General features: G+C 42.8%; 1 protein-coding gene across 1 annotated transcript in view; it reads left to right on the top strand.

Annotated features, from left to right (window-relative positions):
* The window catches only part of LOC137415305 (tripartite motif-containing protein 14-like), a 40,087-nt gene that overhangs the window by 16,318 nt on the left and 7,716 nt on the right, over nucleotides 1-16,053 (top strand). Inside the window, exons 3-7 of the mRNA XM_078770159.1 lie at nucleotides 2,195-2,290; nucleotides 3,372-3,605; nucleotides 3,991-4,013; nucleotides 9,296-9,420; nucleotides 11,477-11,530. Of these exons, the coding sequence (XP_078626285.1) occupies nucleotides 2,195-2,290; nucleotides 3,372-3,605; nucleotides 3,991-4,013; nucleotides 9,296-9,420; nucleotides 11,477-11,530 (532 nt within the window). The remainder of the gene's footprint in view (nucleotides 1-2,194; nucleotides 2,291-3,371; nucleotides 3,606-3,990; nucleotides 4,014-9,295; nucleotides 9,421-11,476; nucleotides 11,531-16,053) is intronic.

Below are 16,053 nucleotides of genomic sequence, written 5' to 3'. Positions count from 1 at the left end.
AAGCCAGTCACCGACTGGGCATCCTCCGTCGTGCGAAGTCCTTCCTTGGCACACCTGAGCTCCTCACCACATACAAGGCTTTCATCCGTAGCTCAATGGAATACTGCTCTCCCCTCTGGGCTGGTGCTCCTGCCTCGTCTTCCGAGCTCGTCTTCACGCTGTTGAAACCAAAGCATTCAGAATCATTGGAATCTCCCGCGATGAAGCTAACTCCAAGGGCCTCTCACTCACTCACCGCAGGCAGGTTGGTGGTCTTTCCGTCTCGACCGACTCCTCTCTGGCCTTGCCCCCCCAGCTCTCTTTGGGCTCTGTCCCACAAATATTCCTACAGGTCGCACAAGATCTACCTGCAACCCTCTTATGGTTAAACTGCCAAAATCAAGACTCTCTGCCCACCTTCACTCCTTCATTCCTCTTTTCTCCCACCTCTGGAACAAACTCCCTCACTCTCTTCAATCCCACTCCACCCTCCAGGTCTTTAAAACAGCTGTTCACCACCATCTCTTATCTTCCCCCAGCCAAAACCTTGATATTTTCTACCCCCGCTAATTTCACCCCAATTGCACTTTTTTGGAATACCAACTTCTGTCCTGGAAGTCCTTGGTGTCCTTGTGTTTTATACTTCTCCCACCCCCCCCCCCCCTTCCCACACCTCCTCCCCCCCCCAAGCCCTCTCCCTCCCACACATCTCCCTGCTCTCAAATGTTGTGTTTGTGTGCTTCCCCTTCTACACCCATCTTGTCTTCCGCTCCCTCTTTTTATATATTTTGTTTGTCTGGTTGATTCGTTTGTGATGTAAATGTTAGCTCTTTCACGAGCCTCGATTCAGTATACAAAAAAAAAAAAAATGAATCGACATTTCATAGCTTGGAGAAAATGCCAAAGTATAAAAAAGAAGTGACATTTCATAGCTTGTAGAAAATGCCAAAGTACAGAAAAGAAGGGACATTTCATAGCTTGTAGAAAATGCCAAAGAATAGAAAAGAAGGGACATTTCATAGCTTGTAGAAAAGGAGCGACATTTCATAGCTTGTAGAAAATGCCAAAGTACAGAAAAGAAGGGACATTTCATAGCTTGTAGAAATTGCCAAAGAATAGAAAAGAAGGGACATTTCATAGCTTGTAGAAAAGGAGCGACATTTCATAGCTTGTAGAAAATGCCAAAGTACAGAAAAGAAGGGACATTTCATAGCCTGTAGAAATTGCCAAAGAATAGAAAAGAAGGGACATTTCATAGCTTGTAGAAATTGCCAAAGAATAGAAAAGAAGCGACATTTCATAGATTGTAGAAAATGCCAAATTATAGAAAAGAAGCGACATTTCATAGCTTGTAGAAAATGCCAAAGTATAGAAAAGAAGCGACATTTCATCGCTTGTAGAAAATGCCAAAGAATAGAAAAGAAGGGCCATTTAATAGCTTATAGAAAATACCAAAGAATAGAAAAGAAGTGACATTTCATAGCTTGTCGAAAATACCAAAGAATAGAAAAGAAGCGACATTTCATAGCTTGTAGAAAATGCCAAAGTATAGAAAAGGAGCGACATTTCATAGCTTGTAGAAAATGCCAAAATATAGAAAAGAAGCGACATTTCATAGCTTGGAGAAAAGGAGCGACATTTCATAGCTTATAGAAAATGCCAAATTATAGAAAAGAAGCGACATTTCATAGCTTGTAGAAAATGCCAAAGAATAGAAAAGAAGCGACATTTCATAGCTTGTACAAAATGCCAAAGTATAGAAAAGAAGCGACATTTCATAGCTTGTAGAAAATGCCAAAGAATAGAAAAGAAAGGACATTCAAAAAATCTCATGTGCATGTTGGTCTACCCTTATGTTCTGAGGAGGAACCAAGTAATGCTCCAGAAAAGTTCATATGAAGGGTGCCAATTTCATTCATTCAGCTGCATGAAGAAGTAAATGTATTTTATTTGCCAGATGTAGAGCGCCCCTTTATAGTCCACCTCTGCTTCCTTTAACGATCAATTATTCACCATGATAAATAATGTTGATGAGCTCTCTTCTCATACAGTTGTATAAATAAAGAAGAGTTGATATTTATTTTGGAATCTATAAATGTCTCGTCTCCACTTTTTTTGCAAATACATTTTAAAATCATTTTGTGCAGTTTGTGCCTTATCGTTTCCACATACAGATGAACAATTCCCTTTACCTGGACTTATTTATTCTGTGCAGGGCGTTTTGGCTGCAAAGTGTCCTGAACTATCAAAGTCAAAGCAGCACCTTGAATCCCAACTCCATCAGCTGAAGCGGCAGGTTGAACAAACACAGGTATGAAATACCAAGGAATGGACGTGATTGAAGGAAAGAGAATTAGCATCTGGAAAAAATATTTGTTCTACAATGGGTGACATCACCACAGCTCAAACTACACAATATTACTTGCATCTCAGCCATCTCAAGCCACCTCTGGGCATCTACACACACTAGCCACCAACCACCTGACTCAAAACAATTTCAATCCATGACCATTAATGTCAGATTTATTTTTAAATCCAACTGAACAGACTTTTTTTTGGAAGTTGTCTGCTTAAAATGCTTTCAGGTTATTGTTTAAAATGCTCTTTTTGGATACAAAAGTCAGCTCATGGAAGAGCAAAAAACAAAGTGAAAAAAGGAAATGTATTGACGGTGCGGCAGTGGGGCAAAAGGTGGAATATGAAAAGGTTAGGGAATTTATTAATGGGCAAAAAAGAAAAACAACAAGATGTGAAGAACACATTAACCTGCAAGACGATTGGTTTAGGGAAGTGGGGAGTGGTGGTGAAAAGTGGTGAAAATAGTGAAAGTGGTAAAATATTGCAGGTTTGGATGGTTCAGGATGACGGGAGAGGGTAGTGGGATGCCAACACCTCGCCGTGGAGGGTAGAGCGGGATTGAACTTTTTCATGAAGATCGTTTCACAAGCCAGAGAAAAGAGTGGAGGTAGGCAGGTATCCTGTAATATCTCTGCCCACCTCTGTGCAAATCACTGGAAACAAACTCTGTCCATATCTGAACAAGTGTTGGTGTTTTTTTGTGATGAGGAAATCTGAAATATTATTTTATTTCTTTCACTTTTAAAGATTTATACCTTTTCTGCCTAATTCTGTCCATCACATGCGAACTGGTTAAAATCTCCCTCATCTCGGTTGGGTAAATGTTGAAAGTTTCCATCAACCCATCAACTCACCCCAATAAGTGTTGTGGATAAGGGTCCTGTCCAATACATTATGTCCTTTTAAATGCACTCGTGCAATATGTCCTAATCCTTCCTCAGTCGTAATTCTTTGTTCTCTTTAGTTTTAACCTTCTTTCTGATGGTTTATTCTTGACTTTTAACTCTAATCACACAATGATTGATTTATTCCAGGATTCAGGCAAAGGGACTGTGGACAGGATGGAGGAAAAGCGATTGGCGCTGTACCAATATGTGGATAAATCCGTGGATCTGATGAAGAGTAGCGTGATCAAAAGGCAAAATGAGAAGATTTTTCTCCTTCAGAAGCAGATGGACAAGGTGAAGGAGCAGTTGAACTCTCTCCAGGAAACAAATTCCACATTGAAAGCAGCACTCCAGGATCTTGAGACTATTTCTTTTTTACAGGTCGGCATTCTTCGTCACCTTTTACAAAAGTGGTAATGTTTAATTGTCAATGTTTATTGAATTTAATTTTTTTAGAAGAGGAAAAAATTGACTAATCATAAACTTTCAGGACATGAGAACCTATTGAATGCTCGGATTTGGGGTATTGCTCGGAGAGTGAATTAATGGTACATTGTACTTCAGAAGGACAATAACACAACATGAATATACCATCATATGTGGAGATATCGTCCTTGACACAGACCCTGGAAGTTCATTTATCACTCTTGTTTCGGGATTATAGTTTCACATTTACCACAATATTTATGAAGCATTATTTACATTTATGAAGAGAGCATTCATTAACGAAGAAGTCTTGAGGTAATTCACTTTTCTTCCTTTTCAGGGTTATAAGGATGTCATAAAAAGGTGAGACTGTGATGGTGTCCATCACGTTGTTTGACACAGCATGCTTTTTTCCTCCTCTCTGTTCCTTCTTCAGAACCATCATTCATTTTCAATCATCTCCAGATATATTTTATTTTCTACTTCTTCCAAAAATATGTAATTCACAAAAATGTCTCAACTCGTTCCCATTTGATGATCCTTGTTATATAATGTAACCTGAGTCCATATTATAATAGAGAACATGAAGAAAATAAAAGTTTATCAAGTCTATTTGTTTCACCCATTCTCCTTTTCATATATGTGTTGAATTATAGATTCTCATCGAAAGATTGGCGCAAATATAAATTCCATCGATCATTCTATTTCAACCACAACCATATCCCTGGTGTTGGGCTAGCGGCTAGGGTGCCAGCTTAGGATCCTAGGATCCTGGGTTCGAATCCCGGTCGATCGCTGAATTAACGCCAGGGGGGTTGACTCAGCCTGTCATCCTTCCGAGGTCGGCTCATTGAGTACCAGTTCACTGGTAATGCCCTGTTTGTCGTAAAAGGCGACAAAACAGGGTTTGCGTCAGGAAGGGCATCCGGCCGTAAAACATTGCTTCAAAAAGGGGACCAAAAAACAACAACAACCACGGTGCCCGAAAAAGGCCAACCCCTGCTTTGCGGGGAAAAATGGCCTCTAAAGGTGGTTATATATTCTATTTCAACCACAAGTTGTTCTTTTTTGGGTTTTTTTGGATACAGAATCGAGGCTCGTGAAAGAGCTAACATTTATCACACAAACAAATCAAACAGACAAACAAAATTTATAAAAAGAGGGAGCGGCAGACAAGATGGGGAGAGAAGGGGAAGCACACAAACACAACATTTGAGAGCAGGGACATCGGGAGATGTGTGGGAGGGAGATGGCTTGGGGGGAGGAGGCGTGGGAAGGGGGTGGGGGTGGGGGGGGGTGCGAGAAGTATAAAACACAAGGACAACAAGGACTTCCAGGAAAGAAGTTGTTATTTCAAAAAAGTGGATTTGGGGTGAAATTAGCAGGGGGAGAAAAGATCAAGGTTTTGGATGGGGGAAGATAAGAGATGGTGGTGAACAGCTGTTTTAAAGACCTGGAGGGAGGAGTGGGATTGAAGAGAGTGATGGATTTTGTTCCAGAGGTGTGAGAAAAGAGGAATGAAGGAGTGAAGGTGAGCAGAGAGTCTTGATTTTGGCAGTTTAACCATAAGAGGATTGCAGGTAGATCTTGTGCGACCTGCAGGAATATTTGGGGGACAGAGCCCAGAGAGAGCTGGGGGAGCAAGGCCTGAGAGGAGTCAGTAGAAGACGGAAAGACCACCAACCTGCCTGCGGTGAATGAGTAAAATACCCTCGGAGTTAGCCTCATCGTGGGAGATTCCAATGATTCTGAACGCTTTGCTTTCAACAGCGTGTAGATGAGCTTGCCGTGAGGCAGGAGCACCAGCCCAGAGGGGAGAGCAGTATTCCATTGAGCTGCGGATGAAAGCCTTGTATATGGTGAGGAACTCAGGTGTGCCGATGAAGGACTTCGCACGACGGAGGATGCCGAGTCGGCAACTGGCTTTGGAGGCCAGATTTGAAATGTGGTTTTCCCAGGAAAGATCATGGCAGATAGTGAGACCCAAAAGCTTGAGTGACAGAACTTATTGGAGAGGATTATTCAGAAAGTGGATGGGAGGGTTGTCCAGTCGGTCCTTTCGGAGAGACATCGTAGGAGTGTGATATTTGTCAGGATTGAAAGACATGTTCCACTTGTTTGCCCAGTCTGTGATTTTGTCCAGGTCTGCAGAGAGTGAGGAGGCTGCAGACTGCCGATCTGAGGGATGAGGAATGGAGCAGAGAGTGGAGTCGTCAGCAAAGACATAGAGAGGATTTTCAAGAGATTCAGAGAGATCATTGATGAAGACCAGAAAGAGCACAGGGCCCAGAACACTGCCTTGGGGAACTCCAGCCTGAACAGGAAGAGGAGATGAGAGAAACCCATTCAGGGCCACACCTTGACTATGACCAGAGAGGAAGTCCACAAGCCATGCGTGGAGATTTCCATGGATACCAAAGGAGGAGAGTTTGGTGAGCAGAGCGGGGTGCCAGACAGTATCAAAGGCACGTGATATGTCAAGGGAGACAGCTCTAATTTCCTGTTTAGCATTGAGGACCTCCGTCCATTGTTGAGAAAGCAGAGGCAGCATGTCCAGAGTAGAGTGACCTGGTCTGAAACCAAATTGATGATCAGAGATCAAGCCATTGGAGAAGAGGAAAGATTTCATATCCGAAGCAATGATGGATTCCATTACTTTGCTGATAATTGGGAGAATGCTGATTCGTCTGTAGTTGCTAGGATCTGTTTTTGCACATTTTTTGTGTAAAGCAGAGATGTTAGCTGATTTCCAAGCAGATGGCAGATGACCTTGAGCAAAGGAGAGGGTGAAGAGAACAGAGAGAGGGAGTGAAAGCGGAAGAACAGGATTTTAGGACCCGTGGGCTGATGCCGTCAGGTCCAGTTGCAGAATCAGAATCAGAGTCGAGGGTTGACAGAAACTTTTCCACCTTGTCAGGAGGAAAGGACACAAAGTCCAGGAGCAGCTGGGTACGACTGGGTACGATGGGTACAGAGAGGGATGGGTTTGAGACACAAGATTTAGAGGCAAACACAGAGTTGAGACATTCAGCTTTTTCACGTGCGGAGTCAGCTGTGTAGCCGTTTGAGGTAAGGGAGGGGATAGAGGGGGAACAGACACCAGAAACAGATTTGACCAGATGCCACCAGGATTTGGAAGAGGGGGACAGATAAGAGAGTTCGGTGTTGAGAATGGAGAGATATTGTTTCCTGGCTCTCCAGAGGGTGGACACACACTTGTTTTGGGCTTTGTGAAAGGAAATGAGATTTCCTTCCGTTGGATTTGCTTTCCAGGAGACAAAGGCAAGTTGTTTCTCGGCAACAGCCTCACCACAAGATTCCATGTGCCATGGACGGGAGGAAGGGTATGACAACTGAAGATGAGATGGGATAAATCTGTGCATGAGAGAGAGCAATTTACTTTGGAAGAATTCCCAGGATGAGTTGATGTCAGAGGCGGTAGAGATGGGAGACCAGTCCACATGATTGATGGCTGCTTGAAGACCGTGCCAGTTGGCCTGAGTGAAATGCCAGACTCGTCGACGCTGAGGAGGCTCTCTGAGAATGGTCAGAGAGATGTCCACTTTAACAAGCACATGATCAGATGAGCCGATTGGAGCAGAAGAAGAGCAGCAGACATTCTAAGGGAAGTTAGTCATAACCAAGTCCAGAAGAGAAGATGCTCCCTTGACTGAGATCCAGGTCGGGAAATTGACAGATTGTGTCATTCCCAGTGAGTCGCAGAAGTCCTTTGCTGAGGAGCCATGGCTGGTGAGAGAGGTACCCACACCCAGCCAACTGGCACGGTGACAATTGAAATCGCCACATATGAGGAAGAGAGAGTTGGGATGAGTAGATCGAAGTTGGTCCATATTATCAGACAGCGAGATGTAGATGGAGTCATCACTGTTTGGTGGACGGTACAACACACATATTAACAAAAGGTGGGAGCGAACGGGAAGCTGTAGCCAGAGGTATTCCTGGGGGTGAGGTGGAGAGAGGGCAGTGCAGGGCGAGTGAGGAAGAGAGTTTTTGATAAAGATGGCAACCCCACCTCCAGGACGAGGCTCAGGTCTATCATACCGGAGGAGGGAATAACACGGGAGAGATACTAAGGAATCAGAGACATCATGAAGGAGGAAAGTTTCTGTTAAGCAGATCACGTCTGGTTTGTCAGAAGCAACCTGTATGGAGAGATCAGTCAAGTTTGAGCGAAGGCCCTGGATGTTTGAGGTCCATACCTTTAATGAAGAGGAAAAGAGGGAGCATCGGATACAGAACAGAGGGGGGGAGGGGTAGGGTAAGATGTGGACGAGGAGTAGAGGAGGTAGGGAGAGCTGTTGAAGGTGTGTCAGAGATTTCAGAATGGCTTGCAGAAAGGGAAGGATGGGGTGGACAAAAGGTTTGATGGTGATTGGGTGAGGGACAGTGAGGTGTTATTTGAGGAGGGGGAAGAGCGAGGCAGAATGTTGGGGGAGATGAAGGTGAGAGTTGGAAGGGGGAAGAAGTGGGGAGGATGCTTTGAGGAAGAGGGGTGAGAGGGGGGAAATGGAGAAGAAATGAGGGTGGGGAGATTTGAAGGGGAGGGGGGGAGTTTATGAGGGGAGGGGTTAGGGGAGAGTTTAGGAGGGAAGGGACAGGGGGGGGGGGATTTGAAAGGGTGAGAGATAGGGGAGATTTGGAGGGGAGCGGTGAGGGGGGAGTCTAGAAGGGGAGGAGTGAGGGAGAGTCTAGGAGGGCACGGGTGTGGGGGGAGTTTAGGAGGGAAGGGGCAAGGGGGAGATTTGAAAGGGATGGGTGATGGGGAAGATTTGGAGGGGAGGGTGAAGATTTGAAAGAGATGGGTGATGGGGAAGATTTGGAGGGGAGGGGCAAGGGGGGAGATTTGGAGGGGAGGGGTGATGGGGAAGATTTGGAGGGGAGGGTGAAGATTTGAAAGAGATGGGTGATGGGGAAGATTTGGAGGGGAGGGGCAAGGGGGGAGATTTGGAGGGGAGGGGTGATGGGGAGGTTTTGGAGGGGAGGTGTGATGGGGAAGATTTGGAGGGGAGGGGTGAGATTGGATTTTAGAAAGTGCACGATTAATGGGAAACGAACATTTATTGCAAAATGAGTTTCTTGTGACCTTCGAGTCAAAAATACGTTTAAGGACGCTGGAGGAGGGGGGGGGGGGTGGAGTGCAGCTGAGTTTCGGGAATGTATGAAAGAGCACTGTAATAGATGGAATTTTTTTTTGGAATGAATAGATTTGGTGAGCAAGTTGAAAGCATCCTTTTAAAGAAGAAGAAGAAAAAGGTGTTATAATATATGACAGAATGCAGTACTTCAGGGGAAAGTTTAAACATTTTTAAATTGAGCAGTGAAAACTATCTGGGGAAATGGGGGAGAAACACGTGGTCGAAGAACGAACGAACGAATAAACGAATAAGAACAGAGAAGGAAATATATGTATATTTTTTTGAGTTGAGATTTTAAACAAGGAAGTATGTGGTGGAAAGACTGGGAAAACTGAGAGAACTAAAGTAATTGGAGCACAATCGAAGGACCGCTGAGAGAAGTTTATCGATATCTTCTATATTTGAGGCTTTTATAATATCATTTTACAAACCTTTTTCTCCTCCAATGACCCCCTGACCTTCCTGAAGTTTTTTCCTTTTCATACCAAGGCTCGAGTCGGTGTCACATTTTCAATCTCTGAAGATGGCACAACCCACAGTGTTGGACTTCTCCAAAGAGGAGAAGAATCTGGGCTCATTCATTGAACTCCATGAGAACTTTCTGAAAAATATGAGTGAGTGACAAAAATGTGCTATTTTGTGAGGAGAATAATTCTTTGGGGAACATGAGATTGAGATGCGAGAGAACCAGGAAGGATAATAGAAAAGTGAAAAGTACATAAATGACAAAGATCATTGTCTTCCTCTCATACACAACTTTCAAAAGGACATAATCTGTTTTGGCACCTTAGCGGTGTTTGGGGCACCTTAAAGGATACCGTACAGTACCTTCAGAAAGTATTCACACCCCTTGACTTTTTCACATTTTGTTGTGTTACGGCTTGAATTTAAAATGGATAAAATGTAGATTTTTTTGGTCACTGATCTACACGTAATACCCCATAATGTGGAATTAATTCTTTTGGGAATTTCCTTTCACAAAATAATTAAAAATGAAAAGCTGAAATGTCTTGAGTTGACAAGTATTCAATACTTTTCCTATGACACTCCAAATTGAGCTGAGGTGCATCCAATTTCCTTTGATCATCCTTAAGATGGATGTTCAACTTAATTGGAATCCACTATGGCCAATTCAATCAATCAATCAAAATGGTTTGTCGAAAGCATGTCTGGCAGCGAATGGCTGAATTGCACATGCATACATATTCATAATTTTCAATCAAAGATTGCTTCCAAGATAAAAGTTTATAAAATACAATTAGTGCATTGACAAAAAAATGTTAAATTAAAAAACAAACATTGTACGTTTCAAACAGAGCTAATGGAGCTCAATTGATTGGAAATGATATTAGAAAGAAACACACCTTTCTATACAAGGTCCTGCAGTTGACAGTGCATGTCAGAGAAGAAACTACCATAAAGTCCAAGGAACTGTCCGTATAACTCTGAGATAGAATTGTGAGGAGGCGTAGATCTGAGGAAGGGTATCAAGCAATTTCGAGAATGTTGAAAGTTCCGTCCGACGAAACTGAGCAACCGGGCAAGAAGCACCTTGGTCAAGGAAGGTGAACAATAACCCAATGACAACTGTGACAGAACGAGAGTTCCTTGGCTGAGATGGGAGAACCTTCTGGAAGGACAAGAGTCTGCAGCACTTCACAAATCTAGGCTTTATGGCTGGATTTGTGAAGCCAGACAAAGCCACTCCTGAGAAAAAGGCACATGACAGCATGCCTTGAATTTGCAAAAAGATACGTGAAAGACTCTGCGAGTGAGGCAAAATATTCTGTGGTCTGATGAGACGACAATTGAACTCTTCAGCCTGAATGCAAAGTGCTATTTCTGGCGGAAACAGAGCACAGCTCATCACCCATCTGACACCATCCCCACTGTGAAATACGGTGGTGGCAGCATCATGCTGTGGGGAAGCTTTTCAGTGGTGGGGACTGGGAGACTTGTAAGGACAGAGGGAACATTGAATGGAGCCAAGTGCAGGCAAATCCTTGATTAGAACCTGCTTCATAGAGGAAAAGACCAAAAGAGCTTTTGGAGCTGTGAGGGCTGGGATAAATATATTTTCTTTGTTTCCTTTTTCCTGTTTCCAGGGGGACGGGGCAAGATAAATTATACTTGATTTTTGCATTTATTGCTTGAAGGTAAGGCGCGTGTGTGTGTGTGTGTGTGTGTGTGTGTGTGTGTGTGTGTGTGTGTGTGTGTGTGTGTGTGTGTGTGTGTTGTGTGTGTGTCCACAGCTCACTTGTATTAACAGGAAATTAACGGAACTAAACACCTCTCGGTCTCATCCACAGATATTTCTCGTATTTCCTATTTTTCCAGGAGTCTGATTTTCATCCAGAAGCAAAACAATTATGGTTAATCATCGATAATTTGCCACTCGTTTAAATGCTGAAAATCATGTTTAAAAAGACTATTTGAGTGACACACTTCTCCCTAGCAGCGGCAGGTTAAAAGTGCCCTGATGGGCAGAAGCAAGTCCCTGAAAATTCACACACAGCGCATGCGGGAAAGGCCTCGTTAGCATTCACACATTGTTCAAATCTGTTCATGTTTATAAATTGTTCCTTAAAGCAAAAAATATTTACTGTAAAAATAAACAGCAGGGTGTCCACATTGATTGTGATGTTGCTTTACCTTTCCTTCTTTCAACAGAGCCAGTGGAGCTCCAAATGTCTGAGCTGGACCAGAGCAGCTTGAGAAGACTTTGTAAGTGAAATGAAGGGAAATGGGACATGGAGGGTGAAGGGATTGAAAAGAATGATATTTAACGAGGAAATTCATTGTCCTTCTTTGGTTTTTCTCTTTTTCCATGATCTTTCAAAATTCCCACTTTCTTGACTTTAATTCGTTCCCTCACCTTTGATTTTGTTTCCCTTTTTTATTCATTCTGATGCACTTGTTTCTTTTCTCTCTTACTTGGTTTATATGTTCAACATAGTTCTCGCTTTCTTGTTTTTTGAAAGTTCACTTTTGAAAATTTTTCCACAAAATCATCAAGGACAAAATATAAAGAAATTTCAAACAGATAATGCATCACCCAAACTAATTTCAAACAAAGAATGCATTTTCATCTGATCATGTGCTTGTGAAGATCAACATCTCTTTGGCCATTCGCAGTAAACAGGCAATCCTTACATCACTGCCTCATTTACACTTAATCAATTATTGCTTCAAGCTTCGACAAACACTCCACTGGTTACAACATTACTTGATTACTCTTGTAGTGTAGCCACATACGGAGACTCTACAAAGTAGCAGCCTGAATACAGTACATGATCATCAACAGTACATGATCTCAGTACCTGATCAGTTCTCAGTACATGATCATCAACTTTTTACATACTGCAAGGCCATCTCTAATAACAACATTATATAATTATCTACATTTGTGATTGGTCACTCGAAGTTGATAAAAAAGAAAAGTAGGAAAGACAACTGAATTTGCAATAAGTCCCTGAAATTACATCGGAGCTTACGACAGTGCATTCAGAAAGTATTCAGACCCCTTCACTTTTTTCACATTTTGTTATGTTGCAGCCTTATGCTGAAATCGTTTAAATTCATTTTTTCCCTCATCAATCTACACTAAATACCCCATAAAGACAAAGAGAAAACAGGATTTTAGAAAGTTTTGCAAATTTATTCAAAAGGAAAAACTGAAATATCACATTGACGTAAGTATTCATACCCTTTGCTATGACACTTGAGATTTAGCTGAAGTGCCTCCCATTTGTCTTGATCATCTTTGAGATGTTTCTACACCTTGATTGGAGTCCACCTGTGGTAAATTCAATTGATTGGACATGATTTGGAAAGGCACACACCTGTCTATATAAGGTCTCACAGCTGACAATGCATATGAGAGCAAAAACCAAGCCATGAGGTCAGAGGAACTGCCTGCAGAGCTCAGAGACAGGATTGTGTCGAGGCACAGATCTGAGGAAGCCTACAAAAAAATTTCTGCATAATTGAAGGTTCCCAAGAGCACAGTGGCCTCCATAATTCTTAAATGAAAGAAGTTTGGAACAACCTGGACTCTTCCGAGAGCTGGCCGCCCGGCCAAACTGAGCAATCGGGGGAGAATGGCCTTGGTCAGAGAGGTGACTAAGAACCGGATGATCACTGGCTGAGCTCCGGAGATCCTGTGTGGAGACGGGAGAAACTTCTAGAAGGACAACCGTCACTGCTTTATGACAGAGTAGCCAGACCGAAGCCTCTCCACAGTGAAAGACACATGAAAGCCCGCTTGGAGTTTCCAAAAACGCACCTAAAGGATTCTCAGACTGTGAGAAACAAGATTCTGTGGGCTTTTTTTATTCGCTTGTTTCTGTTATTTTTTACAACGTGGAATAACACAATGGTTTGGTGCCCAATCTTGGAGCAAAAGTGTCAAGATACACTACCGGTCAAAAGTTTTAGAACACCTCAATTTTTCCAGTTTTTATTGAAATTTATGCAGTTTAATATCCAGTGAATAACCTGAAATGGTACAAAGGTAAGCAGTAAACTGCTCGAGGTTAAAAAAAAAGTTTAGGTTAGCAAAAACGGGAAAATAATGTAAATTGCGCAGTTTTATTGTAAAAAAGGCCTTCTTCAGGGAACAGGTAATGGATTAACAACTTACAGCTGCTCTGCAGCAATGTAAGTAAATTAAACCTTGAAAGTTGATGCAAACAATTCGTACAGGTGTCCCAACCTCTGCTGATTACTTGATTACAAACCCCCTGTCTGTATAAAAGCAGTGTTGGAACAGACTGTTATTGTACCCTCCGAAGCATTATTTGGACAATATTGCACTGCAGGAAGTAGTATATTGGAAACTGGAGGAAACTGAGGGGAAGAGGTCTGGCAGACACAAAGCCACAACAGAATCAGAAGACATGTTTCTGAGAGTCAACAGCTTGCGTGATAGGCGGCTCACAGGACAACAGCTTCAAGCACAGCTTAACACTGGTCGAAGTAAGCAAGTCTCAGTTTCAACTGTGAAGAGAAGACTTCGAGCTGCAGGTTTGACAGGTCGAGTGGCAGTAAGAAAGCCATTGCTAAGATGGCAAAAAAAAAAAAAGAGGCTTGCCTGGGCCATGGAGCACCGCCAGTGGACTACTGAAGACTGGACACACCTCCAGGTGTGTCCAGGTGTGAAAGCCTAAACACACCTCCAGGCGACGTCAAAACTACTTTCGAGGAAAAGAACAAGAGGCCAGGCCTCAAATCATGGAATGGCCAGCACAGTCTCCAGACTTAAACCCCATCGAGCTGGTTTGGGATGAATTGGACAGAAGTGTGAAAGCAAAGCAACCTACAAGTGCAACACATTTGTGGGAACTTCTGCAACAGTGTTGGGAAGAACTTCCCAAACAATATTTGATTTCCATTGGAGAAAGAATGCCACGAGTGTGTTCGGCGGTTATATCTGCAAAAGGTGGATACTTTGCTGAGTCAAAAATTTAAATTAAATTTTGTTAAACAAAATGATTCTATGATTTTTTTTTTGTTATCTCCAATTGTTTATTTGTTCTATGCTTAATTTCAGAGTACATTGAGACATAAAACTGCGTAAATTTCAATAAAAACTGGAAAAATTGAGGTGTTCTAAAACTTCAGATTGGCAGTGTATCTTAATCAGCAATGTCAAACACTGTACATGTGTTCCTATATTGTTTTACGTAAGCCTGACTGTATCTTGCAGCTCTGTCTTATTGCTCGTTTCTCAAAGAGTAATGTCAATCCAGCCTCAGGCCACACAACGAACTGCACTTAGAAATGCCCAAAATAACTGTTGTGGTTTCCCTCCAAGCAATAGGGTGAGAACAGAGGGGAGGGGCGGAGCCTTTCGCGAGGAATTTATGGATGGCTGGACGTGAAAGACACGCTCGTGGTTTTTACTGTTTTGCTTACTTGAAGTGTCAACCAAACTTATTAAACACTCGAACTGCAACTATCCTCAACAAACTACTATGAGAGTACGAAAACATACTCCAACTTTCGTTTTGTATCTTTGGGTGGGGCCAACATTTTTTTTTTATCCGCGTCATCCCGACGTGAGTACGTAGAGTCGAAAGTGCCAGCACACACTGATAATAGTTTTGTAAAATTAACCTCATTGAAGAACTTTATCAAGACAAGATATAAGTATTTATCTGTAGTATCCAAATCCTGGTTCTGAGAAATCAGAAGACCTCAGTAATACTTGAGTAGATTCTCTCCAGACAAAAATAGTCACAAAAAAATCATCAGAAAGACGTTAGTCAAACACACTGCACACGTGACACGCTTTTTTATCTGAGCACGTGCACAGCAAGGTTCAGGTTTAATCGAGTATGGAAACTAGGATCTTTATATTTAAATATCGATTAGTTGACCATTGACCAGTCCAGTCAATGCAGTATGCCAAAACAAAGATGAAAGGAACACTAAATGTCAATTCAAATATTTATTCAATTCAGAGTTCGAGTTGATCCCTTGTTCAGCCTGTTCTTTACAACGGCATCAGTGATGCGCCGACGTAGCGAATCAGCCGCCGAGAAACCGTGACTCGAGATGGTTATTGATCACGTGGTTCGCTTTGCCTTGACCCGTGACTGGAAGGTTCGTGATCACGTGTCCCGTGTGGGGTGCCGGTGTGCAGCTATTATTTTATTTTCATGAATGTAACACTGAAAAACAAGGCATTTCCGAGGCAGGATATTTCTGCTGATATCATTTGATTCCACATTATCACGCACAACGCCGACACTGAGGCAAATGTGTCCAGTGGCCCCGCCTCCATCAAGCTGAACGACCGTCATAGCCACGCCTACCCCGGTCCTATTATTTTGCCAAGGAATGTCGTTTTACGTAGTTTTCGTGGAATCCTTTCAAACTATCAGAATTATAATACTAAAGGATGTCACAGGAAGTAAAACTCAGTCGGATGGTCGCCGAACGAATCATTGCCATTGATAGAGGCAGCGCAGAAATATGCCGTCTGAAGAAGATTAGGCCTATGATGAACAACAAGACGTGAGTGGTTCGTGTGCAGCCACCCGGCTGCTGGTTGCATCATTTTCTGGAAGTGTGGCTGTGCCGCAGACGCAGTGCCACTGTTAACAGTAATAACTACAAGGGCACTCGGTAGTGGGCATACCCCTGGTGGAGGACATACCACCGGCAGAGTGCATACCTCTGGTAGAGTGTCTACCTTAGGCAGAATGTATAATCCTGGTAAAGGCCATACCTCCAGCATACCT

The sequence above is a fragment of the Myxine glutinosa genome, chromosome 1 (genome assembly GCF_964187855.1).
Source record: "Myxine glutinosa chromosome 1, kmMyxGlut1.1, whole genome shotgun sequence".
NCBI classification, from domain to species: domain Eukaryota; kingdom Metazoa; phylum Chordata; class Myxini; order Myxiniformes; family Myxinidae; genus Myxine; species Myxine glutinosa.
Note: the sequence above shows the minus strand (reverse complement) of the source record. Positions and strands in the feature narration are given on the sequence as shown.